Source organism: Sabethes cyaneus, chromosome 2 (genome assembly GCF_943734655.1).
Source record: "Sabethes cyaneus chromosome 2, idSabCyanKW18_F2, whole genome shotgun sequence".
NCBI classification, from domain to species: Eukaryota; Metazoa; Arthropoda; class Insecta; order Diptera; family Culicidae; genus Sabethes; species Sabethes cyaneus.
Genome location: NC_071354.1, coordinates 222,369,273 through 222,396,809, shown reverse-complemented (window position 1 = coordinate 222,396,809; position 27,537 = coordinate 222,369,273). Strand labels below are relative to the sequence as shown.

Here is a 27,537-nt window from a genome sequence, read left to right as displayed (position 1 = left end):
AATGATCGTATACTGCTGGAAGACGTTTAACTGCATCACGTTTTGGTTGTTAATGTTCAATTATGCTTCTTTCTCGTTGTCTCGGGCAATACAATTTCTTAAATATTGAACAAAATGGCAGTGATTGAGCTTGAAAGCAATATAAATGATGGCTTTTGCTCCACATCTACCTCGCAAGTGCAATGGCGTGGTGGTTTGTGGCGGTTTCACTGCCAGAAATACTCGAACGATTTGTGGCTGAAACCTCACGTAAATTTAATAAAATTGTTCAAATGTTTGTAACAATTCCAGCAGTTAGGTATAAAAATTTACCTTTTTATAAAAAAACATACAAAAGGCACATCTAAATTCATTCAGTATTAACTGAAATATTACCATTCAAAATCTTTAATTTTTTCATGTCACCATCATTTTTTATGCAGTCCTGCTGGAATAAAAAATCATCCGATATTCCATCTGTTCTGACCTAGTTTTTACTTTTTAAATGTTTCAACACCCTCGGATCTGGTTTCAAAACATAATAGCTAGTTTTCGCAGCCAGCTTAAACTGCACAACCCACCTAGCTCTACATTTTCTGTGCCATACCGATCGCAACTTACCCGGTGTGCGGAGGAGTTGGAGACACCACTGCTGCAGCCTGACCTCCGTTCACCGCCAGCGTCCCGTTGGCGGAGTTCATGAAGTTTGTCAGCAGCGCGGGATGAATGGTCGACGTTGTTGTCGTTCCATTCGAGGTGTTGATGACGGTAGTCGACACAAGACTGGCGCTGGTGCTGGTGCTGGTTGTTACCGGGCCGGCATTTCCATTACTAATCACTGCCACGTTTGGTGTTTTCGAAAATATCGGACGAGTGTCGACCGTTACCGGGGGAGTTGTCGTTATGGATGCGGCAGCTGGTGCCGCAACCGGTAGGGTGGCCGAGGAATTTAGATTCACTATCGTCACTCCGGCTGGGGTCTGTTTAACCTGATTGCTGTTGTTCAACTGCCGTTGCCGGACAACGGATGTAACCTTGTCGGTGAATAGAACCGGGTATTTGGTGCAAAGTTTCGTTGCCTCATTCAGTAGGGTCGTCTGCAGGGGACGATCTGCTTTCGGGAGATATTCGAGGACAAAATCTAGAGCGACCTGCGCTCGATCTTTGCTGGACTTTCCGATGGCCGACAGAATTTGCGCTGCGAAACCAACCGTCTGCGGTACCGCTTGAGCCGTGCTTTTCACCGCTTCGGTGTACTCACTCATTTTGATCGGTCTAAATTCCGCTAATTTAAGGATCACTAACATTACAGCCGTCGAAATGGAAGATTTCTGTGCCAAATCGAAAAGTTTAGGAATGCAGTCTAGCAGAGAGGACGGTTTATTTTTGGCAATCGCCACCAGCAGCTGAAGGATAACTATTTGTTCTTGATGCTCGCATTTTGGAATGATTTCGACGAACCGTTCCGCCTCGGCGTTGATCGGTTCGGAGGCAGCTTCATATATTTGCGATAGGACGTGACACAAACCGTAGTTTCCGCCGAGAAGCGACTCCAGGATCAGCTCAACGTGGGGCGATAGTAGGTAGGAGTACTCGATCGCCGCCGACGACAAATAACTGGCCAAGTTTCGGGACAATTCCAGGTTGCCTTTGTTCAGGAACTTTACCGCTACTGGCAGTGTTACTTCCATAACATGTTTTTTGTTGTAGTTCTGTGAAAGATTGGCAATTTATTAGTGGATAATTAATGAAAACAGTCTTTGATAGGTACCAGAAAAATGCTTGAGATAATATCGGACGAAATTTTCGCATGAGGCGGATCCGACTCCTTGCTGGATGGCTTCAGATTATACTTTAGGCAGGTTTCTAGCAAACTAACCAAACCAGCGCAGTGCTTCTCGATGGTGTTTGTCTTTTTGATGCATGACGTGACTCGATTGATGCAAATTTCGATCACCGATTGATCGTTGCTATTTTGGAGGTAGTCTTCGTGGCTAATGATGGATGAAATTTCCTCGAGCTAAGAAGAAAAAAGGAATTCTCCTAATCAGGATGAAAAGAATGTACCGTCTCAAATGTACTCACCACATCACTCAAATCGTTAACAATCTCGTAATCGGCGACCGAAAACAGTTCGCCAGCTCGCGAGAGATCTCGCTTCGATAAAACCGTTGTGAATAGATCGTGCATTTTCTAGCAAGCTACTGTCCGATACTAAGGTTGTTGTAAACTGTTCATAATAATCCCCCTCCTAAGCCGCTCTCATCAGTCAGCAGATTGCATTAACACTATTTGTTTTGATTTGAGTTCACTCAAAAATTTTCAGCTATCAACCAACACACGATCACACACTGACTGCTGGTGCAATCTGAAAACCTTTCCCTCACTTCACTTCACTCGCCGGCGGCTTTTATTCTGCTTTTTCTCACTTTTTCACTGGCCTTCGGTGTACTCGTAAACTCTGCTCGACAGTATTGTTGTTTTTCCCTAGACATATCTCTTTCACTGATTGCGTGCGTCGTCCGTCTCCGTCTCGGGCAGCAGCGAACGGCCGGCGCGCTCACTCGCGGTCGCGGTATTAATGAAGTGCCAAACGTCGCGCCGCCAAACGTGCTGCATCAGCCAGCCAGCAACAGCAGCAGCAGCGGTGGCGTCCCGATGACTGGCATTGAGGCGGGAAGCCGCGTCGTGCTCGGATGGGTTTTTAACACCACCACCAGCAGCAGCAGCAGCCGCAGTTCGGGACTCTGAAATTAAATATAACCAGAGCAGAAAACATGGATTAAGTTTGGAGATTAATGACACTCTCGAGACATCAGCACGGTTGTTGGTTAATTATAGAAGTAATCGAGGTTTGGAATTTTCTGAGGATGGGAGGCAGAAATTTTCGCGCTGCTTAGGGGAAACGGACGCAGGTTTTTGGCGTGACAGTACATTCCACTCAAAATTCCGTTTTAACCTATTTCGTTGTGCCCCATCGAGTGTCGGGGAATGCGACATGTTCTGTGAGCAATTCTTAAGTCAACAGCCGAGATACATCCGCTTACTATAGTCATTCTTTCAACGGTGTATGAGAAATGATGTTTTTATTAGTCATGAATAAAATATTTTAGAATTCACAGGTATTGTACTAGAAATCTACGTTCCTAGAATTAGTATTTAATACGTAATAATATACCCTGTTTTAAAAGAAATATATTAAACTAGTTGTTTAGAATAATACTTAGAGCACAACAAAAGGCTTGATACAAACAATAAAAGACACTCGACGACGTTGGCGATAATAAAAAGTGATGGTTTTGAGCGAGGTTTATTTGCTACTAAATTCTACTAGCCATGTGAAATGAGGATTAGGGGAGTGCCGTCGTGGTTGGGCCACGTTTTGGAATTCGCCCATAACTTTCGTTTCAAAAGGTATTTTGGAAATCTAAATACATCGTTGCAAAGGTCTAAGAATAAGGTATATTTCCGAAAGGTTTAGAACTGATTGCTTGAAAAATAAAAAAGTTATAGGAATTTACGCGAAGACAAAAAATGTTGTCATAGTCGGGCCATGTTGTACAGGTTGGGCCACCGCAGAAAATCTAAGAAAGTATTGAAATTTTATATAGAGACATGAAAAGAATGAATTCCGTGAACAACGGCTCGTATAAGTACAAATTACCTATTTTAATTTGCATTTTTGCGAAATTTTAACGATCTTGTAAAATCAATGTTGCTACAATCGCCTTTTCCGAAGTGTACAACTACAATGAAAAAAAAAACACCAAAAATCTAGGTTTTTATCGTATTAATTTTGCTATATTTCATCACATTTTACGTGACTAACATTCTCTAGCGATTATTGCTCTTCTGCGCTTAAAATTATGGTGGCCCAACCATGACTAGACTCAAGTGACCCGAACAAACACTTTACTGGAGGGGATTTTTCTATAGTCTTCGTGTGCAGCACAACACACTTCATACATTTTCAAAATTGATCTCGATAATTGCATTTCATGAATCATTTCTTGAAGAAAAGTTCATTGCGCGTGGAAAACTTTTTTTGTAAGATTTAGTCACTGAATTCAGTACGGGTGTTTTGAATACACGATTGAAACTCACAATATTGTGAAAAGTTAGCTATCACAGTAAGAAGTTTTACAACGGTTGTATCATAGATATCATGAGTTACTAAAACTGTTAAATTGTGATGGCCCGTCCATAACAGTGGCCCGACGATAACGACAATACCCTACGTATGGTTGCCAGTTTGATGACGCTAGTTGGCATTGCTTGATCTAAGACATGAATGGCCCAGGCTTAATTGTAGGAAAGTACTAAAAAATACTCAACATCATCGGTTTGACGTTTGTAACTATGTCAAAGTCCGTCGAAGCCCGCTGCCTTATTGGTTCCACGTTTTGGAAAACAATATTATAAGGTTTGATAAGCTGTAAGTCTGAGAAAGCTCACACTGCCCTGCTGGCTCGCTTTATCTTCTCAGGGTCGTAGAGTGTTCGGGGGACTCAGCACATTCGACTACTTACCATCACAATCAAGCAAAGCGGAACAACGAAAGTAAGTTCAGGAGGAAAAGGGATCGGCTCTTTGAACTTAAAACTATTATTACATTTTAACTATTTATTCATCCGGGTTTAAAGTTCACTAATCACGTTGCGGTACCGATCACGAAAACGACGCGTTGGGGCCCATCGATGACATGCAGAAAACGACGAAAGAGAGAATGTACATAGCTCGACCGCTTCACGGTCGAATAGCTGAGGTTGGGCACGATGGCATATACAAGCGAATGCACGAAATGTAGGCTCTTAGTTTCCACCGATTTCCAAGAAAAACGTCCAGAACATGTAGCAAGGCCTTACGATATTCCGCCGTACAAAAAAGATAACGTTGCTCTGTCCTCTGCTGTCCAGTGTGGGTAGCGCGGCCTTAAAACGTTCCTGGTAACACCCGTGGTAGAATCGGGTCAGTTTCGCCACGCACTACTGTTTCCAAGCATTGCCGCACGACAAGTCAAACCTTTTTACGTTGGTTTAGAAACTGAAGCCGTATAGATTTTCACTTTAATCAGAAGGCAAATCGCGACTTCAGACTGGTCACGCCGTTTGGCGGTACAAGATTCCGTGTACTCTACCATACGGTTCGAGCTCGACTACCCAACTTCTTTTAGGCCTTTCCACAATCGACCTTCCTTCATCCTCTATCTCTCTCGCCGATTATCTCCCTTTTTTCTTCACTAACCGGATCCAGTGGGTGCGTTTGCAGTTACCCGAACCGGTTAAGAGTTCCCAGGGTTGTGTCAGGATCAAACGGTTATGTTAGTGAAATGGCTTAAAACTATGTTAAACAAAAAATAACAAAATTTTAACAAACTAACAACAATGTATACGAGCCGATAAACAAAACAAAACAAAATATTTACAAACTTACGAACTAAAGACGCTAAACTGAACAAACTTTCATTGTGCCGATCGATTTGGTAATGATCGGTAACAGGGCATGCAGGTCACTGTTTGGCAAAACCTGGGGATTGAAACCTCAACTAGCCTTCTGGTCATATACTACTATTGCACGGCCTAGGATAACCTATGCTGCAGTCGTATGGTGGCCAAAGGTGAATGAGGTGACAGCCCAAGCCAAACTAAACAAAGTTCAGCGCCTGGCCTGTCTTACAGTTACCAGTGCCATGCGTACAACACCTACTGCAGCCATGGAGGCAATGCTATGCTTACTGCCTTTGCATCTTCATGTGAAGAAGGAAGCAGAGCTCGGCGCACTACGGTTGCAAAGGAGTAAAACTATACTCGAAGGTGACCAAATCGGTCATCTTCGCATACTTCGGGAATTCAATCTGACACCCTTAGTAACTTCAGTCTCTGACTGCATGGAAGCCAGGCCCAATATGGACGTTCCATATGAGGTGATTGAAACAGATCGCTCAATGTGGAATAATGGAGGGCCAGATCTTCCATCTGGAACTATCTGTTTTTTACAGATGGTTCAAAAATGGGGGCCTGCACAGGCTCCGGAGTCTACGGACCCGGCATCAGCGAAACTATCTCATTAGGAAAGTGGCCCACCGTTTTTCAAGCAGAAGTATATGCCATATACATCTGTGCGACAATATGCTTGAAACGAAAGTACAGGCATGCGAAAATGGGTATCTTCACGGACAGCCAAGCAGCACTACTGGCTCTCAAGTCCGCCAAATGCGTGTCCAAATTAGTTTGGGAGTGCAGCACAGCATTGAGGGAACTCTCCCGCCAAAACAAAGTTTTATTACTTTGGGTGCCCGGTCACTGCGGAATCGAGGGCAATGAATTTGCTGACAACCTAGCAAGACAAGGATCAGCTCAGCAATTTATTGGTCCTGAATCGTTTCTGGGCACCTCCACATCCGCCGTGAAAGGCGAACTGATGACATGGGAAAAGCTAGAAATAGAAAATCAAACACAATCTACCCAAACCCTGCAGTAGCTAAAAAACTACTCCATTTAACTCGTAGTGAACTACGCACGATCACGGGACTCCTAACAGGACACAGCCCCGCTCTTTATCATTTAAAGAATATCGGCAAGGTATCATCTGACACCTGCCGCTTTTGTAACTCTGAACCTGAAAGTTCAGCGCATCTGCTCTGCTATTGCGGAGCTCTTGCATTATCAAGGCACAACTTCTTAGGAAGTTCCCTTCTTACTCCATATCAGGTATGGAGCCTAAATCCCAAAACGGTCATTGGCTTTATAAACCATGTAGTCTAAAAATAAAAAATAAGAAAACTTATCCAATTTAATTCTACTATGTGTATTTTATTCAATGACAGATACGTATTTCGCCTACGACTTGCAGGCTTCCTCAGTGTCTGTTTTCTAACTCCATGTAGTACCGAATTCGGGCACAAGATTACAACTATTCCGCTCAACTCCATCAATGGGTATGAGCGATCCGTAAACTGTGTACAGCAATCGGGGCAAGCCACAAAAGACGATCATTAAGACTGTCGCAGTGGCCTTTTAACCCAATGCCGTTCTGGCATACAAAAAAAAGGTTTGAAAGAAAACAACTGTCTAACATTTTTCCGAAAATATTATACATGTTTTACTAAGGAACTGTTAACGTAATGCCAAGTGTATAGAATTAGGCGCCGCATGGAATTAGGGTACCTTACGATACAATTTTTTTGTAATTATATAAAAGCTCAATTATTTATTTGCTCAATTATTTGGAACTAGAACACATCCTTTGGACTAAGTTATCCGGAGTAGTGCCCTGTCCGCTTACTGCCATCATGTTACTTCTCGCGCCGGCGAAACGAGGGCACATGAAGAAAGCATGCTCTGCAGTTTCCTCAACATCCTCGCATTCGGGGCACGCGAGGGACTCCGCATGCCGAAACTTGTGCAGATATTGTCTAAAACAACCATGCCCTGACAGAATCTGTGTCAGGTAGAAGTTAACTTCGCCGTGGTGCCTGTTGACCAACTCGGATAGTTCCGGGATAAGTCGATGTGTCCACCGGCCTTTTGTGGAATTAGACCATGCCCGCTGCCATGTGGTCATCGAGGCCGATCTTGTGGTACTCCGTATGCCTCTAGTTCCACGGTGGTTGAAGCACTCTACGTCCTCGCTGATGAAGATGCCAATAGGCATCATACCCGCTAAGATGCAGATTGCGTCATGTGAAACTGTGCGAGACGCACTCGCCACTCTTAAGCACATGAGACGATAGGTGCTTTCCAACTTGGCTTGATAGCTTTTGGTACCTAACGCCCACACTAATGACCACACCGGCCCGCCATACCTGAGTATGGACTGAGCCACGTTGCCTAATAGCCTTCGCTTGCTTCCATATACCACAGAGCTATTAGACATTATACGAGACAATGCCGAAATAGCTGTGGAAGCCCGAACTTGAGCTTGTCGTCGACCGTGACTCCCAGCAGTTTTAAGGACCGTGTTGACGAAACCTCCGTTGTAGCTCCAGTTTCCTGGATCGCATCCAATCTTCAACAATGCTTATAGAGTAGGCAGCCGTCAACTCATCCTCTCTGATTGATTCAGCGTAGACTTTCAAAGTGATGTCGTCCGCAAACCCGATAATCACCACCCCTACCGGGAACTTTAGCTTCAACACCTCGTCAAACATGACGTTCCACAACACCGGGCCCAATATGGAACCTTGCGGAACCTTTGCGGTGATTGGAACGCAATTCTGAGCCTCCTCCGTATTGAAGCATAGCACTCGATTCGTGAATTAATTTTCCAGAATTCTGTACAGCGACACCGGCACTTGGACGTTTCCAAGCGAGTTTACTATGGTGTCCCAGCTAGCGCTATTAAACGCATTTCTCACGTCGAGCTCGACAACTGCGCAACAGCGGATACCTGGTCTCTTGCGCTGGATTGCCACCTGGGCTGTCTTGGTGACAGACATTCACCGTAGATTTACCTTTTCAGAAGCCGAATTGGTTCCTTGACAGACCGTTTGTACCCTCAGTGTACTGTACGAGTCTGTTAAGGATAACCCTCTCCAGCACCTTGCCGGCAGTATCGAGCAGACAGATCGGCCTATATGACGAGGGAACCCCCGGAGGTTTTCCCGGCTTCGGCAATAGGACCAGGTTCTGTCGCTTCCATCTGTCCGGGAAGTGGTCATCTTCCAGGCATCTACTTATTATTGCTCCGAATAATTCGAGTCTCCAAAATAGCCGCTTTAATGGCCAAATTCGGGATTCCGTCTGGTCCCGGTGCTTTACTCACCTTTAGGGATTTAGCGATCTCAATGAGTTCCTCGTTCGTAACCATCGCTTCCTCCCCGACCTCTAAACCGCCATCGCCCACGTTACTTTGGATGTTCGGCATGGAGGCCGACTGTCTTACGCTATGGTCTGAGATACTGGAACGTCGGCCGTGGGACGACTCTGTGGCCTGGGGCCAGGGCCTTGGCTCGTAGCGCGGAAAGAGGCCCTCGATGATCCGCTCCAGCATCTTTGGTGATCGCTCTGTGAGTGCCATTACGCCCTTGGTCTTTGCCATTACGACTCTGTAGGCATCACCCCACGGGTTCGCATTGGCACTAGCACATAACCCTTCAAAGCAGGCTCGTTTACTAGCTTTTATCCCACTCTTGAGCGCTACGCGCGCAGCAACAAGTGCTACTCGACATTCAGACCTACCTTCATCTGAACGAGCTCTTTTCATAATTCTCCTCGCGCGAAAGTACGCTCCACGGAGTCACACGCTCGCGACAGCATCTCAACCAAATGATCAGCGTTCGGATCGGGCATATCGCGATCACTGCACTCTCTTCGGATCGCTTCCACAAATACTTCGGGATCGAAGTATGACGTCTTCCATCCACGGGTGGTTGGAGTGTCGGCTCTACACGCCGCCTGCCGCCTCGTTATCTGACGAACACCATAGCAGACCGCCTGATGGTCACTGTGAATGTAGCCATTGTCTACCCTCCAGTCTCCTATCAGACCAGGACTGCCGAAAGTCACGTCGATGATAGATTCTGCACCGTTCCTACTGAAGGTACTTGTGTTGCCGACATTGGCCAGTTTTACGGTAAGCTTTGCCAGAGCCTCAAGTAGAATGCGACCCCTATAGTTCGTGCGACGACTTCCCCACTCTACCGCCCAAGCGTTAAAGTCGCCCGGTACAACCACCGGCTTTTGACCAGTCAGCACAACTGATAGTCGGTCTACCATCCGCGTAAACTGCTCGATAGGCCAACTCGGCGGAGCATAACAGCTGCAGTAGAACACTCCACCAACTTTGGCAACCGCAAATCACTCGTCTGCAGTTGACACAACCTCCTGAACCGGGAACCTGCTTGTTGCCCATATACCCGCCGTCCCACCCCTATTCGGGGCCCAGTTGCCGTTTCCGGTAGGAACGCGATATGGATCCGAGATTATGGCAATGTCCATTGCTGACTCAGAAACTGCTTGGTGTAACAGCTGCTGAGCAGTGCTGCAGTGGTTCAGGTTGAGTTGTGTCACTTGCACTATGAACGTGGCTTATTCGCCGGCTCATAGGCCGGGTACCTAGGACCTCCCGTTACGTGTTTTGCGTCCCGTTTACCGGTACAGATCAGGCACTTGGGAGGTTCCGCGCAGTCCCTTGTTTTATGGCCAGCACAGCCACATCTCTTGCACAACTGGCTCCTATCTGGCCTCTTGCAGTTTCAGGCTTTATGTTCGTGCTCGAAGCACCGGAAGCAAGCTTCCGATTGCTTGAGCACGCTCAGTGGGCATACCGACCACCCCACTTTTAGCCTAGCAGCTTTCAGGGCTTCGTTTCCATCAATCAGCGGAAGTCGTATGGTGGTTACCTGGGCCCCGGCCGAACCTTTGCGTAGGCGAACCGCCTCGGTTCCCACTACCACTCCACTTTGCTCTTTGAGAGCTTGTACGACCTCGCGTTCTTCGGTGATCTCATCCAGGTTTGTAAGCTGGAGAGTCATTTCTAATGTGAGAGCACGTACCTGCCCTCCCTCCCGAGCACTCCTTCCGCTATCGACTTCTATGCGGAACTCTTCTTGGTGGTGTCCTTCTTCAACTCAAGGATCATTTCGCCCGTGCGTGAGCGGCGGATGTCCCGCACGTCCGCGCCCAGATCCTTGAGCAGGGCATCTCTTCTCATGGCCTTCCGAACCTCCGAGTATTTCGACCCGACCGGTTTTCAGGATAAGAGCGTCGCCCTTCTTCGCTCGCTTCCCTGTCGGTTTAGGTGAAGCTTTCTTTTTGGTGGAGCTTCCTCTTTTTTTCCTCTTGGCCTTGACCTCGATCCATGGGCCACCCGTCTTGGTGCTTCCCGCTGCTTGGTCGGTAGGCTCCACCAACTCGCTAGCCTGAGGGCTTTTATCGATCAAGCGTTTTTTGGGTCCACCAGGGGTGCCATCCTCCGGGGTCTGTCTCCGACGCTTGGCAGATGCCTTACCAGATGCTGTTGGTAGCGCTCCACCCTTGGTGGAGAACGTTGGATGCCTCCCCTCGCGAACGGGTTTTCCACCGTATCTGCACTTGCTGTAAATTTGTTTAAAAGATTCATTTTGATTCTAAAGGGTCCCACTTCAAGTCGCTCTCCAAACCCATTTAAAGTAGTCGCTTTATTGATCCCATGGCGATCTATGAAACAGGGAGAACCATGCGAGGGTTGGGGCAGCGCCTTATGGGCAACTGCACCTCAGAGCCAGATCGGCGTAAATCAGGAAAAAGCATCTGAGCCTACTCCCGCCCGGTGGTCGCTGGTCGATGGATTTGAAACGTACTTGAAGGCCTGCCAGGTTTAACGGGACGGAGACACATGCACCGTTTGCCACCTCGCCGTTTCAAGTCGCTACCACGTGACTTTACTAGGGGAGCTCGTCGCAAATGCCAGCCCTAAATCGTCTTGTACATCGTGTCCAAATCATGTCCAATAACATAACCGCCAGTTTACCGAAGTTGTAACCTTACTGGCATCGGCCCCAATGGGTCCCAACGGACCACTCAGGCACCTAGGACCTGGTAGACCAGAAGTCTAAGGTCTAGGTGTCCCTCTCTCCCTGTCTGTTTACAACCACGGGTCCAACCAGAGGGGAGTTTCTGGTTTTACACGGGACTTGGTTGTATTATCAGCTGGCACCACGAGGAGGTAGGGATGAGAGTTGCAATAACTGAAAGTGGTCAGGTTACACTGTTATAGCCATTCACCAGCCTAGTGACCCGATGCAAGTGTAAGAACTGCGATCTGTAGGCACTACTTGACGAGATTTCCACCGTACGCCAGGCGTCCACTAGTCGGTAGGCTACGGTTAGTCGACCACCTCGCAGCGATGCCGGACGACTTTGCAGCGAAATCTTTTCTCTTCGTGAACCCCACCGGCGCGCCATCCATTCTATTTGCGTAAAAATTGTGATTTTGGTAAGTAAAACGGTAATTTTTACTTCAATATTCAATACGGTCTAGCAAAAAAGGGCCGAGTTTGACCGATGTGATCTCAATTAATTTCGGAGGCCAATATATTACTAAACATTTACACAAAATTTGATTTGCTGCTTTTGGGCAGTTTTTACCATTTGAAAAAACCATATATTTTTTAGAAAAAATGCCTGTAGATTCGGAACCGAAGGAGATAGTAACTTGATTCCTTCAAACAAAATGTGCGTTTTCCAGGCGTGTGAAAGTGCTCAGAAGGCATGATTTGTGAGAAATAAACATGAAAAAGGATATAAAGAAAAAACGGATTTTTAGGTCCACCCCGACCAAAAAACTTTAAATAGCTCCAGCCCATCAACCATAAGAGATAGAACTTTAATTTCTTTGACAAATGAACTTAAAATTTAATGATCTTTAACTTTGCTGAATATCTTATTCAGCTAACTTAAGCCATAAAAAAGTTTATATTTTGCACTCGCTTACTATGATGGTCTCCCTAATGTCATATACACCAAAAAATGCGGAAGTTAAAATAACAAATTTACTCCAAACATACTATATACCTAGGGCTAACGGTTTTAGCGTAATTACTTTTGTCCACATAGATTTGGGTTTTATCCCACGGTGCGGCGTCAGGATTGAATGGGCCCAAGGTGTTTGTGCCCAACGTGTAACTAGGTTGAACCTGACTTAAAAATCAAAACATTTAACAGGGTTCATTGCAATTTCGAGACTTTTAAATAAATGATCATATAGCAGCTAACAAAAACCATAACAGGGGAGATATCATAAATAAAATAGAGAAGACTGACTGAAAAATACGTGGTAATTTTTCCAAAAATAGGTGGTCCTCACAGAAACCAATCAGCAAAAGGTAATTATTTCGTAACATATCAACGATATTTTTCATTATTTTTCGTATTATAACAACGATTTGCGCGTTGCATAAAAATAAACATTTTTACGTCATTTATGTTACAACATTTAATTCAGGTTAGTTCAAAACAATTACTTTAATCACTGTGAACAAGTTATGTTTCATCTTAAGTTATGCCTCTCACATCACAGTTATTTTATTTGCAGTGAATATACTGGCACTATCGTAATGTAAGCATTTTTTATTTTCGTGGTGCAGTCAGACATAATGTAATCACACCAGATTGATGTAGCGTCACGTGATTTGAACTCACTCGAATTGCAGTAGACAGTTGCTAATTAACAACAGGGTAAAAACCTTGCGAACATTTTTTTGCTTAGGTACAGGACAATTGCGTAACTGAGCCCTTGTGTGTTCTTACTTATATTAAAAACCACTTCCAGTCTTCACATGCACACACGATGATTTACGCGAAAAAAATTGCAAATTGGTGCTAATTTATTCTTTGAAAGTTTCATCAATTCCAATTTGCCAAAATCAACAACAACCACGCCTCTTCTGCGTTGTAGTTTACCTTCGTCATTTGACACTAACGGAAACTTTCACGCTCACCAACCGGTCTCCTGTTGTCTGTTTTAATTATTGGCCTTAAAAGTCTTACAAATGATCTGGCAGACGATGATACCGAACGATTCTCGATTTGAAGAGTGTCAAAATGATGCAAAGCAACGCACGTTTGAAAACCCATTTTTCTTTTGGACATGCAAAGTAAGAATCGTCGAAGGTGGGCCAAAACACGGGCTGCACAAGCGTAGCTTAGCTGTGCTGAACATACGGTGACGGAATAACATCGTGATTACCCTGTGCGGTCCTACCGTCAGAGAAACGAGTTTTTCGAGGTGAAAAAGTTCACTCAATTTATTGAAGAATATAGGTAACACCGTTTTCCAATCTTAGACGCTAGAACTGGTCATGTACAACAAACCTATACACTAAGCGCCACACCCAATACGTTTAGCATTCTGGTCGGAACAGCTTCATTAGCATAACGGATCGATTGCCATCTCCGGTGTTGCTATCATCGGGGATTTGTTTCTCCGCTGGCCGATGCTCTCGATGCTGCTCCTATCCACGTCAAAAAGCCACCATCACCACCGGGGAAGATGAAGTTCGGACAGAACGAGGCAAGGGAGGTGATTGAAAAGAAATAAATTTCTTCACATACCAACCTGCTCGGAACATTCCGTGGAAGGTATGAAACAACAAAGTGGAATTGAAGTGATTGCATCTGCAGTGTGCCTACATACGTTTAGCACTAGAGCAATCAGTGTTCAAGCCGTGTTGCTGACTGATGTTCGACTTTTATTTGAATCTTTTCTCGAATGATGTATGAAAATTGGGAAACTTTAAGTATAGAATGACAGTTTGACGGAACGTTTTCATCGCAATGAATGTACCAAAATAAATCTGTCTACTGTTTTCATTTGTTCATTTGTTTGCAGCAGTCTAAAATTTGCAGAAGTAACAAGTAGAGTTCAATGACTCGTTCGAGAACGAAAGAGTGTTAGGTATCCACCGGTAATTACCAACAAGAAATAAAAAATCGTTTTGGTGCACGATTTTGAACGGCGCCGTTTGCATGTTTTGCCATCAGTACAGTCAGTATAGTGACTGATGGCAGTAGGCGTCTTTCAGAAGGCATCAATCACGGCGTAACTAAGATGGACATGCAAGTTTTACTTTAAGTAAAATAATGTGTTAGCAACCGAGGGTGAGCTCAGCGTCTGTTCACGAATTCAAAAAAGAAAAATAAAGTTGAACCAGACCCCATCATGCGTCCCATTTTAAACTCAAGATAACAAATTACAAAGGCCAGGAATAGATCCTTTGAATATGGTTTAGTTTTATCTGGACAGTCACAACTACCTTCCTCTGCCACCATACAAGACAGCCAGTATTGGTCAGACAACGACAGTGACAACGAGTGTATGTATTTGGGTTTAATCCCCCAAGAGTTGCCAATTGCTCGTTTACATTGCCCAAAGGCCATGCACGCTTTTTTGATTCGAAAATCAATATTTGTGGATCAGTCAAGCTTGGAGTTGATTAAGCCCCACGTACTTCATCTCGTTCACAACATCAACATCCGAATCATACTAGCGCAGAGCGCGAGCTCCATTGGTAATTCTACGTCTTGAAAATAAGACGATAGATGTTTTACTCGGATTTACCGAAAGTCCAGTTTCTCGACACCACGTTTCCACGATGGGTAGTGCCTGCTGGATTAAGTCAAATAATGTGCTTATGCGCTTTCCAACTATTAGGATGAGATAGTCATCCGCAAAATCATATGACGGATAGCCTAGACCATTGAGTTCCCTTAGTTGATCATCCGCCAAAAGACAAAATAAAAAAGGCGATAGAACACCACCTTGTGGACATCCACAAATAGTTTGCTTCCAAATGCTTGCTTGCCGTAACTCCGAAAGCAGTAATCGATTGTTAAACATTTGTTCTATCAACTTTATGATGATTGGAGGCAAAATAATGATAACGAGCAGCTTCGAAAATGAAACCAAAAGATACGTTATAAAAAGCGCCTTCAATATCCAAAGAAATTCCTAAGCAAGACTCCTTTCGTAAAAAAGCAACTTCAATTTTATTCACCACATCATGTAATAAAGTGGTTGCAGACTTGCCACTTCACGACTACACCACTTGGGCAGTAGTATATTGTACGACGGCGATGAGTTTGAGGTAGTCGATGAATTTGTCTACCTTGGCTCACTGGTAACGGCGGACAATGATACCAGCCGAGAGATTCGGAGGAGTATCATCAGCGGAAGTCGCGCTTACTATGAGCTCCACAAGCAATTGCGGTCCAGCAGACTACGTCCTCGTACAAAGTGCACCCTGTACAAGACGCTTATTAGATCGGTTGTTCTCTACGGGCAAGAAATATGGACAATGCTCGAGGAGCACCTGCGAGTGCTCGGAATTTTCGAACGACGAGTGCTAAGAACGATCTTCGGCGGCGTGCAGGAGAACGGAGTATGGAGGCGGAGGATGAACCATGAACTCGCATAGCGCTATGGCGAACCCAGTATCCAGAAGGTGGCTAAAGCTGGACGGATACGATGGGCAGGGCATGTTGCAAGAATGCCGGACAACTACCCTGCAAAGATGGTGTTCGCCTCAAATCCGGTAGGAACAAGACGACCAGGAGCGCAGCGAGCAAGATGATTAGACCAGGTGGAGCGAGATCTGGCGGAGAGTACTCGGTGTCCGAGGAATTGAAGAGCGGTAGTCCTCAACCGAGTTACATGGAGAAATTTTGTTCAACAGGCTTTGTCTTAGGACGGCAAGCCACCTAAGTAAGTAAGTAGACTCGCCACTTGTAGACATGTTGTATTGAATGAAGAGGAACTCCTACTAAGCTTGTTTCGCCGATGTGGTGGTCAACAATCTACTCAAGTGATTTAAGCAAGAGGGACGTTAGACTGATTGGTCTAAAACTTTTTACCTGCTCGTCCCATCAAAAGATTGCATTTTTCAAGTAACTCCTGGAATTTTCAAGTAAAGTTGAACAACTTAAAAAATTTCACTACAGTTTTCAGCCAATCACGTTCCAGTATCTAGACCTATAAAAATGAATTTCTATCTGTCTGTCCGTCCGTATGTTCCTTATTGACTCGAAAACTACTGAACCGATCGGCGGGAAAATTTGCATGCAGAATTTTGTTATGTGGGTGTTTTTGGGGGCAAGATTTTTTTCTATGGTGTACTGAGACCCTTCCCTTCTAAAAGGGGAGGGGGGCTCCCATACGAATGCAATAGAAATTGCCTCATAACTCGAGAACCAATCAAGCAAATAGAACCAAATTTGGTATGTGGGTGGTTTTGCAGGCAAGAATTTTTTCTATGATATTTTGAAACCCCTCACCCTTCTAAGAGGGGGAACTCCCATACAAATGATATATAAATTCAGTGAAACATTCTGTTATTTGGGCCCAACTACGAAGTTTTTCGCACCGATCGAAGCTCACGCAACCGCTCTAAGTCTTCCGGCGGTGATGTGTTACTTGCAGTGCATCGCAATTTAAAAGCGCATCTGATTGAGAATAGTGTAAGCGAGTGTGTTGAGCAGGTTTGGGTACGAATCTCTCTAGACGGATACTCGCTCTACTTCTGTGTTATATACATACCGCCCGATCGAACACGTGATTTAACACTGCTTGATGCGCACAACGATTCGCTGAAGGCGATATCCGCTCGGGCCCTTCCTGTCGATGAAATCGTTATTGTTGGTGATTACAATTTTCCCGGTTTGAAATGGTGTTCTGCTGAAAACGGCTTTTTGTATCCTGATTCAGAACATTCATCTTTTCATGCTGGCACTAACAGCTTAATTGACTGCTACAGCTTTAATCTATTTACCCTTATTCTGCGAGTCACATGACTCAATACGACAATTGTCACCCGCCGTGACTCGCCACGGCGAGTCGAGTCACCTAAGTGACAATCGTGTCACCTAGGTAAGAAACCCTTGTCACCTAAGTGACAAGGCGAGTCACCTAGGTGACAATTGTCACCTGATTCGCGGTGACTGCAACATAGTCACGTCACTCGCCTCGCAGAATAAGGGTAATTGCGTCAAATCAATCCAGTAGTGAACGAAAATGGTAGAATCCTGGATCTCTGCTTTGTTAGCTGTTCTGATTATGCACCGAAAATTTGTGAATCGCTTTCCCCTCTTGTCAAGAGTGTTAGATACCATCCTCCTCTGCATATAGCTCTCGACGTTAAACGTGCTACTCTCGGCTGTCTAGTTTCCGACATCGTCAGTTACAATTTTAAGAGAGCTGACTACAATAGTATTATCGACATCCTGTTGAACATAAATTGGTTTGAAATTCTTGACAATGACGATGTCAACCAAGCTGTAAATACTTTTACCAATTTTTTGAATTACACCATTGATCGCCATGTACCCAAAAGGGTTACCACAGTTAAGACGTTTAAAAACAAGTAAAAGGGCTGCACTGAGGAAATACACAAAGCATGGTGGTTACATACTGCGTCAGCGTTACGTACAACAGAGTCTACAAGATGACAGCTAGACGCTGTCATACACATTATTTGCAGAACGCCCAACGCAGGCTTAAGTCAGCCCCAAAATCATTTTGGAAATACGTAAATGAGCAGAGGAAGGAACCTGGACTACCCTCAACGATGCACTATGAAGCGCAGACTGGCTCGCGCCCACAGGAAATTTGCCAGCTGTTCGCTAGAAAGTTCGCCCGCATTTTTTCAAGTGAGACGTTGTCAATGTCTGATATATTGCTTACGGTGCGTAACGTTCCCACATCAAGCCAGTCGTTAGATTGTATCGATATCAATGAATGCATGATACATTCAACTATAAGCCGAATGAAAACATCGACATCTGCGGGTCCGGATGGGTACCATCAGTCCTTCTGAAACATTGCTGCGCTGCCTTAGTAGCTCCTTTGAAACATCTGTTTGGCATGTCGCTCACATCCGGAGTTTTTCCAACTCTTTGGAAATCTTCATTTATGTTCCCAGTTTACAAAAAAAAAGAGATAAAAAGCAAGTTGATAATAACCGTGGGATTACGACGCTGTGTGCCGTTGCCAAACTTTTTGAAATGGTCATCTTGGAACCTGTCTTCAATCATAGCCAGCTATATATTGCCGAAACTCAGCATGGATTTTTACCAAAACGTTCTACCGTTCCGAACCTCTTAGCATTCACAACATATGCTACAGACGCAATGTCCAATGGCTTTCAGACTGACGCCATTTACACGGACTTATCGACTGCTTTCGACAAAATTAACCATGCCATCGCGATAGCAAAGTTAGACAAAGTGGGTTTCGGACCTAACGTTCTACGTTGGTTCCAGTCGTACCTAAGAGATAGGCGTTTGTCAGTCAAGATAGGTGACTGTATATCCAAAGAGTTCTCTGCCTCTTCCGGAATTCCGCAGGGTAGCCATCTCGGATCCCTGATATTCCTACTTTATTTCAACGATGTGAACTTCTCTCTTGAATGCCCGCGCTTATCTTTTGCCGATGACCTTAAAATATTCTTTGTAATTCGGACCACCGAGGATGCTCTCTTTCTTCAACGTCAACTAACCGTTTTTGCTGAGTGGTGCCAAACTAACCGTATGAGCTTAAACAACAATAAGTGCTCAGTCATCACTTTCACACGAAGGAAAATGCCAATTCGATTCGACTATCATCTAGCAGATAACGCAATCAATAGAGAAACATGTGTTAAGGATCTCGGTATACACCTCGACGAGCAATTATCTTTTAAACAGCATACTTCCTAGGTAGTAGCCAAAGCATCTCGTTGCTTGGGATTCATAATGAGAGTGTCTAGGAATTTTACAGACATTTACTGCCTGAAATCTCTCTACTGTTCACTCGTGCGTTCAGTTCTTGAATATTGCTCGGTAGTTTGGAATCCTCATTACCTCAACGGAGTACACAGGATCGAAGCTGTCCAACGAAGGTTTGTTCGATATGCTCTTCGGCGGTTACCCTGGAATAATCCACACCAGCTGCCAAGTTACGAAAGTCGTGCACAGCTTATAGGACTTGACTCACTGCAAGTGAGGCGAGAGCTTTCCCGTGCTATGCTGATTGCGGATCTGCTAACCAATCACATCGATTGCCCGTCGCTTCTCGGCGAATTAAATATCAACGTCCGCTCTCGAGCTCTTCGCGATACTGCCTTCTTCAGATTGCCTGTTCGACGTACTAATAACGGAACCCACGGTGCTGTCATCGGTCTGCAGCGAACCTTCAATAGAGTTTCTTCTGGATTCGACTACCATATTGCACGTTCTATAATCAAAGTAAATATTTTAAGTATACTTAAACATCATTGGGACCATCTGGGTCTGTTGATTGGTAACATATAAACAAATAAATAAATATTGCAAAATCGCAAACAGGTAGTGAGGTAGACTATCTTTTAATTAAAGTTAATAGTCTCAAAACTGTTTGTGAACAATATACAAGCTACCTGACATTCCTATTTACAGTTTGAATGACTTCTTCGAAACAATTTCTGAACTATCTTTATGCGAGTCCAACATGTTGATCATGGGGGATTTCAATGTGAATATGCTAAAACCTACCGATCCATCCACGAGAGGCCCTATAAATCAGCTCGATACGGTGACATTCAAAATCGTACCTTCTTTACCCACGTGTCACCGTCCCAACTACCCGGAATCTTGGATTGATTTACTGGTAGGAAACTGTACCTTCAATATATAAAATTTATATCAGTCTTCTTTTTCTCGCGACTGGAAAATCGCTCGTATTGTTCCAATGGCAAAAACTAACAATCCATCTTCTGAAGCTGATTATCGTCCAATCAGCATTCTTCCGGCTATCTAAAATCTCCCAGGGACCAATTGTGAAACAACTGAATGACTATTTAGTGCAAAACAGTTTATTGTGTCCTCTCCAGTCAGGATATCGCAAACATTGCTGCACTACCACTGCACTCATCAAAATCTAAAATAATATCCGTTGCGCCTTGAATCGAAAACTTGTCACAATCATGGTAGGGTATTGTCGTTATCGTCGGGCCACTGTTATGGTCGGGCCATCACGATTTTACAGTTTTAGTAACTTATGATATCTATGATACAATCATTGTAAAACTTCTTACTGTGATAGCTAACTTTTCACAATATTGTGAGTTTCAATCGTGTATTCAAAACAGCCGTACTGAATTCAGTGACTAAATCTTCCAAAAAAAAGTTTTCCACGCGCCATGAACTTTTCTTCAGGAAATGATTCATGAAATGCAATTATCGAGATAAATTTTGAAAATGTATGAAGTGTGTTGTGCTGCACACGTAGACTATAGAAAAATCCCCTCCAGTAAGGTGTTTGGGAAGGCTAAGGTGAAATACTAGAAAAGTGCTATTTGTACAGGTCGGGTCACTTGAGTAGTCATGGTTGGGCCACCATAATTTAAAGCGCAGAAGCGCAATAATCGCTAGAGAATGTCAGTCACATAAAATGTGATGAAATGAAGCGGAATTAATACGATAAATACTTAGATTTTTGTTGTTATTTCATTGTAGTTGCACAATTCGGAAAAGGCAATTGTAGCAATACTGATTTTACAAGATCGCCAAAATTCCGCAAAAATGAAATTAAAAATAGGGTATTTGTGCATATATGAGCCGTTGTTCACGGAATTCATTCTTTTCATGCCTCTATATACAATTCCAATACGTATGTCTTAGATTTTCTGCGGTGGCCCAAGCTATACAACATGGTCCGACTATGACAACATTTTTTGTCTTCACGTAAATGCCTATAACTTTTTTATTTTTCAATCAATCAGTTCAAAACTTTCCGGAAATATACCTTATTCTTAGACCTTTGCAACGATGTATTTAGATTTCCAAAATTCCTTTTGAAACGAAAGTTATGGGCGAATTCCAAAACGTGGCCCAACCACGACGACACTCCCCTACTTCTCGATTTCAGCAAAGCTTTCGATTCCATTAATCACTCGCTGCTTTGTAAAAAATTTAAGCGTTTATTCGCGCGTGAAAAATGTGCTATTGATCTTCTCCACTCATATCTTTCGGGAAGATCACAATACGTTGAGTTTAATGGCATGAAATTGAACTTATTAAACGTAACAAGCGGAGTCCCGCAGGGATCAATTTTGGGACCGCTTTTATTTGCTATGTTTATTAACGATCTGCCTGAGCAACTTCTGCATTGTAAATTTCACCTGTATGCTGATGACTTTTAATTATATCTATCCGGGAAAACTAATGAAACGCGTAAAGTAGTACATAAACTCAATATGGACATCAGCAAAATTAAGGAATGGAGCATCGCCAATGGCATTCGATTAAATGCGACCAAAACTCAAGCGCTCGTTTTTAAAACAAAGAGAATGGTTCTCGATGAGATTGATAATATTGGATTGGATGAGATTGATAATATTGGATTGTGATTGGAGGCAAAATTATCGACTATTCAATGGTTGTCAAAAACTTGGGCATAGTCATGGACAGTTACATGAAGTGGGATGCCCAAGTATCAGTCGTATGTAAAAAGCACAGACAAACAGACGAGACATTCGCGTTAATTCCATCGTCCAATCAAATACCATTCATTTTTCAAAAAATCATGTTTCGCAACATGGCTACACCGCGACGCGTGAGTGTTGCTTCGAGTTTTCAGTATAAAACCATTCAAATGTAAAAACCCTACAGCATAAAACCCTGCAAATGCAAGCTACTCCGCGACATGCATAACAGAGGGTGCTAGTGTGCAAGCAAAATGTGTAGAACGATGGTTTTTAAAGGATTTTCTTCTATGTGCTATGTCAGTTCGTCAGTGTAAAAAGGTTTACGGGTCTATGCAATCATTAGCTGCATTGCGCCATTTCGCTCCTCAAGCGATTCGGTTACAATTAGCTGGAGCTCTCATAATTCCACTATTTGACTATGGAAATTAACTGAACGCAAACGTCTCAAACGAGAACTTTGAAAGACTCAAATTGGCATTCAATTCTGTTACTCGTTACGTCCACAATGCTCGCCGATTCGACCATATTTCAAGGCTCCAGAAATCTCTGGTTAGAGATTTAGATTTTGGCAATAAATGCGTGTTTTATGTTTGAGAAGTCCGCCAAGAGCTATCCGTCCGGTGCAAGCAAGTTTTTGGCAACCTGTGGTAAGACGTAGTCCTGCGGCAATAAAAATATTGTTGTTCAAAACATATTATAACAGCAAACTTTTTTTAATGAACACACTGAGGGCATCATTTTTGCGTCATTTAAAGCATGTATGCGGAAACTGATTAATATTTAAGCATATTTTTGTAAGGGAAACATTTTGGGTTGCCAAAAACGGATACTTTTGTTGCCAAATCCAAGGCATGTCAAATTCGAAATCCCACTGTCCTTTGATTAATAGAGGTTAATATTCCATTAGTCTAATCGAAAAACTGCTTGGCATAAATCCAAAATTGAAAGTCCAAACACCTAAGATTTAAAAAAAAATGTAGATCCAACAGTATTAAAGTCCGGAAATCGAACTGGTCGAAAAGGTCCATAGTCTAAAACCCACCAATGATAAAATTCTAAAAATCTAAAATATATGAAATAAGTTCAAAAATTTTGAATTTCAAAAGCTCAGTAATCCGAAAATCCAGAAATTCAATAACCCTGAGATCCAAACGTTGAAAGTGCGTAAATCCGAAAGTCTAAAAATTAAAAAGTCCTAAATTTCAGATATCCAAACGTCAAAAGTCCAAAGGACCAAGGTGCAAAATTTCGAAAGTTTCAAAATTTAAAAATGTAAATTCAAAAACCTTGCAATCTAGACTTTGAATACTAATTGGTGTTTGAACTTTATTAAAGGGGATTCAAAAAGTTTCTTCTCAACGAAAAATGTTCATTACAAAAAGTTTTATTGACTGCATTTCTTGATGTGAAACTCTCACCCCGGATTGGTTAATGATAAAAATTCAATCCAAACAACATTTAAAACAGTACGTTGATGTAGAAAACGAAAACGGCACAAGTTGTAAATTTCGTATCGAAGTTTCCACTCCGAGATGGACATGGAACATGGAACGGGTGGAATGAAAACAAGAGACATTCGGTGGAAAAGTGGAGTAATGGACGATGCAACTAGCATAGCAGGACCGGTTTTCCAGCGGTTATGTTTTGACATTTTACGTCGCTATATAGGTGTACGACCACAGAAGAGACCGGTCAAACTAAAAATAATATAAAATACCTAACAAGATTGAGATTGGTAACAAAAGTGATTTATTTGCACTTTGCTAGATCGGCGATATCTATGTGGGCACAAGCACATGCAATTTTTACGATCTATATCCAACAGCCTACGAAACACAGTTTTCGTTATCACACCTGCAAGTGCAACAGGTTCAATTTTATTGATGACTAATTGAATCAACATCATATTACAGCGATGCATTTTCCCTCACTATCAAGGAAAAAAATACTGCTTCTAGTCTCTGAATGAAAGTCATTCATTACTATTGTCAAAATCTCCTTTCCAACAGACAAACCTAGAAAATCAAAAATGCTAATTTGGCAAACATTGCTAGAAGATATGCGCAAAACATACAGTTATAAGACGCCCCAGTCAGTCAGTCAGAGATCAGAGTTAACCTATAGCTAAGCCAAAGCCAGAATGAAAACAGCAAAACATTTGTAAACACACCAACACAGGTTCAGTTGCAAAAAAAGTTGCGCTTACTTCATTATTTTGTTGCGATCCGATGATGATTAGAGCTCTATGTGGTTGGTGCACCAATCACACCAGTAGCAATAGCCCCCGAAAAAGCTTTCACGCCAGCCAGCCAGCCAGCGGCTCTTCTCACGGTCTCACGGTGTTGTTGTTGTGTTGTAGAAAGTTGACAGGTGAGTTTCGGATCGCACGCACACCACACCGCTGGACCGCCTAAGAAACCTTTGGCTTTGCTTTACACATCACTGGGTATACACTTCTTTTTCTTCGCACTAACGGGACGGGCCCTGTTTCCACTTTGCAAATCGGATTTTCACTTCCTAATGACTCGGAATCAATCGGAAAACGATTAATAATTAATTATTGATCATTCACAGCACTGGTTGCTTTGATTAATCCAAATGAATTGTGATATAGAATTGGATTTCGACACCCAAAGCGACGACCGACACGATGTACGACGGAACCGACAACGAATTCAACAGCTGTCACTCGGTCGAGTTTTACAGCACGAATGAGAGGATGTTGCGCCTCAAACCAGCGTGAAAGCTCCGTGACCGTTCAATGAATTCGCACACACCTGTGTGCTGTGCTGAGCTGCGATGGACGGACCGAAGTAGCTCAGCTCTCATCGCTTTCGTCGTGTCGTCTGCGGTGTTGTATTCACACACGCGCGTTCTCTTTCTGTCGGCCGCGCGCGCGGAGTTGAACTGCAGCAAGCTTTTTCTACTATAATGCACAAAAATGCACGTGCTTGCGCTCCATTCATTCGTTCATTCATTCTACGATGCAAGTTTGGTTCCGCGCTAAACCGTTCATTGAAGAAAGTAGGTGGTTGAAATGGAGACTACATTCAGGCGGCACCGGCAGTGTGCGTAATTATCGGAGCAAAAGAAAATCTAGGTAGGAACGGGGAATCGTTTTTTACCTTTGTTATACTATAACAAAGGTTTAAAAATTGGTCGAAAAACATGAAGTTGATCCGAGGGCCGAATCACATATACCAATCGATAAGGTTCGACGAATTGAGCAATGTGTGTGTGTGTGTGTGTGTGTGTGTGTGTGTGTGTGTGTGTGTGTGTGTGTGTGTGTGTGTGTGTGTGTGTGTGTGTGTGTGTGTGTGTGTGTGTGTGTGTGTGTGTGTGTGTGTGTGTGTGTGTGTGTGTGTGTGTGTGTGTGTGTACTTTGTAGGATATGAGTTAAATTTTTTTATAAAATCAATTGTCTGTAGGCTCTACAGCTTGAAAAACTTGAAAAATGAGTGTACGAGTTGAGTTAACGCTTCTAGCATGAAATAAAAATGGAAATTCAAGCAGCGGAATTTCCGAAAATCGACCAAAAAAAATTTCTTTCGTTTTTGTCTTTTTTTCGTAGATTTTTGCATGGAAATTAACAACGTATATATTAAAAGCAAGAATAGATTCGGTTTTCACGTTTGAACTTAAAATAAAAATGCATAAAATCCATATTCTCATATATAAAAAATTCTCTTTGTTTTTTCAAAGCCCCCCCCCCCCCCCCCTTCAGTGTCCCAACACCGGAGAAAAACTTTTTACCTTTGTTATACAATATAACAAAGGTTTAGGAATTGGTCGAAAAACACGAAGTCGATCTGAGGCCCGGAGGGCCGTGTCACATGTACCAATCGATCAGGTTCGACGAATGAGCAATGTCTGTGTGTGTGTGTGTGTGTGTGTGTGTGTGTGTGTGTGTGTGTGTGTGTGTGTATGCGTGTATGTGTGTGCGCTTCAATTTTCAATCGCCTATTTCTCGGAAATGGCTGAACCGATTCGTCTGCTATAACTTTTATTTGAAAGGTATTTTTACCTAGTATATCACGATTAAATGGTTTCGTGGTCTGACTTTTAGTTTAAAAGTTATAAGCAAAAATGTGAAATTTACGTGACACGATTTTCTCCGGAACCACATAACCGATTTCATCGATCTTAGTACCAAATAAAAGCTCTTACTATTGCTAAACTTCACGCCAATTTTTATTGAAAACAAACAAGTGGTTTGAAAGTTATGCTTAAAAAACCAGTTTTGACAAGGTTCAAATGATCGCCTGTTTCTCAGAGATGGCCAAACCGATTTACGTGCTATTAGTTTCATTTGGCAGGTAATATAGCCGGATAGATCACTATTGAATGGTTTTTTGATTGGATGTTTAATTTGAAAGTTATGAGTAATTCAATACACCACACCAAAATTAACAATAATTTATAATGATTTTAACCAAGAAAAATAACCTAATTTCAATTATTTTAATATCAAACGAGAGGTTTTCACACTACGAATATATATGCAAAATTTCATAAGAATTGGTTTTGCCGGTCGAAAGATATTAACCCTTGAACATACGCGCCAACTTTTGTAACACGGTTACTCGCGCGCACAATAGCCCAAAACCAAAGAAAACGTGCGCACTAGAGTGTTGACTAGGAAAACTTGGTTTTAAGTTTATCGAACCTTTGGAAGAGTTTCTTGAAATTGAATGCTCTATCGTCTGGTAGAATTTGAATATTGATTAATCCCCCTAAAAGTGAAATAAAAAAATTATTTTCCTTCAGTTTCAATATAACACATTGATGTGTTCTGCAAAGTTTTAGAGCATATTATTACAAGAAATTTTGCTGAAGACAGTAACCTTCTATCTCTTCAACGAAGAGATTTTATTTATTGTATATGAATTTGAAAAATCAGTTTTTCTATTTTAGCTCTTTTTGTAATTGTTGTATGACTTGTTCATGTATTACAAAGTTGTAAAAATAATAAAAATACACAACTTTGCTGAATATAGTCTACCTCTGTGTTTCCTTGTTTACAAACTGTAGAACTTTGATTATAAAAAATATCCTGATTTTGACCCCGAATTACTCGACTACCAACAGACGGATACATTTTAAACATTTTACATTTACTGGTAGTTTTGCTGCACAGACACCATTTTCCATATGAAGAAACGAAAGAAAATTCCAGTTGGGGTCAATTGCGGTACACCTCACATGCTACTTGCTTCGTTTCTGTGATGTCGGTTTATGCTAATCTATTTTCCTAACAATTTAAAGTAATAATGCATTGAATAATTCTGACATTTTGCTCATAACAAGTTTATTGAAGAATATACGTTAGTATATACGTAATATACGATTTGTAACTATATAACAATATGGCATTCAAAAACCTACATATGGTGTACAAAATACAACAACGTGAGTAACTGAAGGTTCATAAAAATTGATGAAATTTATTCAAGAAAACTTTATTGTTGTGAATCAAATAGAATGGCGTTACAGGAAATTATGCATAGTTCAAAAACCTATAAACTAGACCTTTACTACGCAATGTATATGTTAAAGAATAATATTTCAGCTTACAACTTACTTTTACTTGCACTTACCCTCATCAGTAACAACTTACTCAGCAATTTCATGAGAAAAGAAAC

At 42.6% G+C, this 27,537-nt stretch overlaps 1 protein-coding gene across 1 annotated transcript in view; it reads right to left on the bottom strand.

The window, feature by feature from the left end:
* Positions 1–24,538, bottom strand: part of LOC128733384 (protein melted) — a 31,505-nt gene extending 6,967 nt beyond the window's left edge. The window contains exons 1-4 of the mRNA XM_053826939.1: positions 24,102–24,538; positions 2,065–2,726; positions 1,751–1,999; positions 601–1,691 (exon numbers count right to left, since the gene is read on the bottom strand). Coding sequence (XP_053682914.1) covers positions 601–1,691; positions 1,751–1,999; positions 2,065–2,169 — 1,445 coding nt within the window. The 5' untranslated portion in view covers positions 2,170–2,726; positions 24,102–24,538. The remainder of the gene's footprint in view (positions 1–600; positions 1,692–1,750; positions 2,000–2,064; positions 2,727–24,101) is intronic.
* Between the last annotated feature and the right edge of the window lie 2,999 nt (positions 24,539–27,537).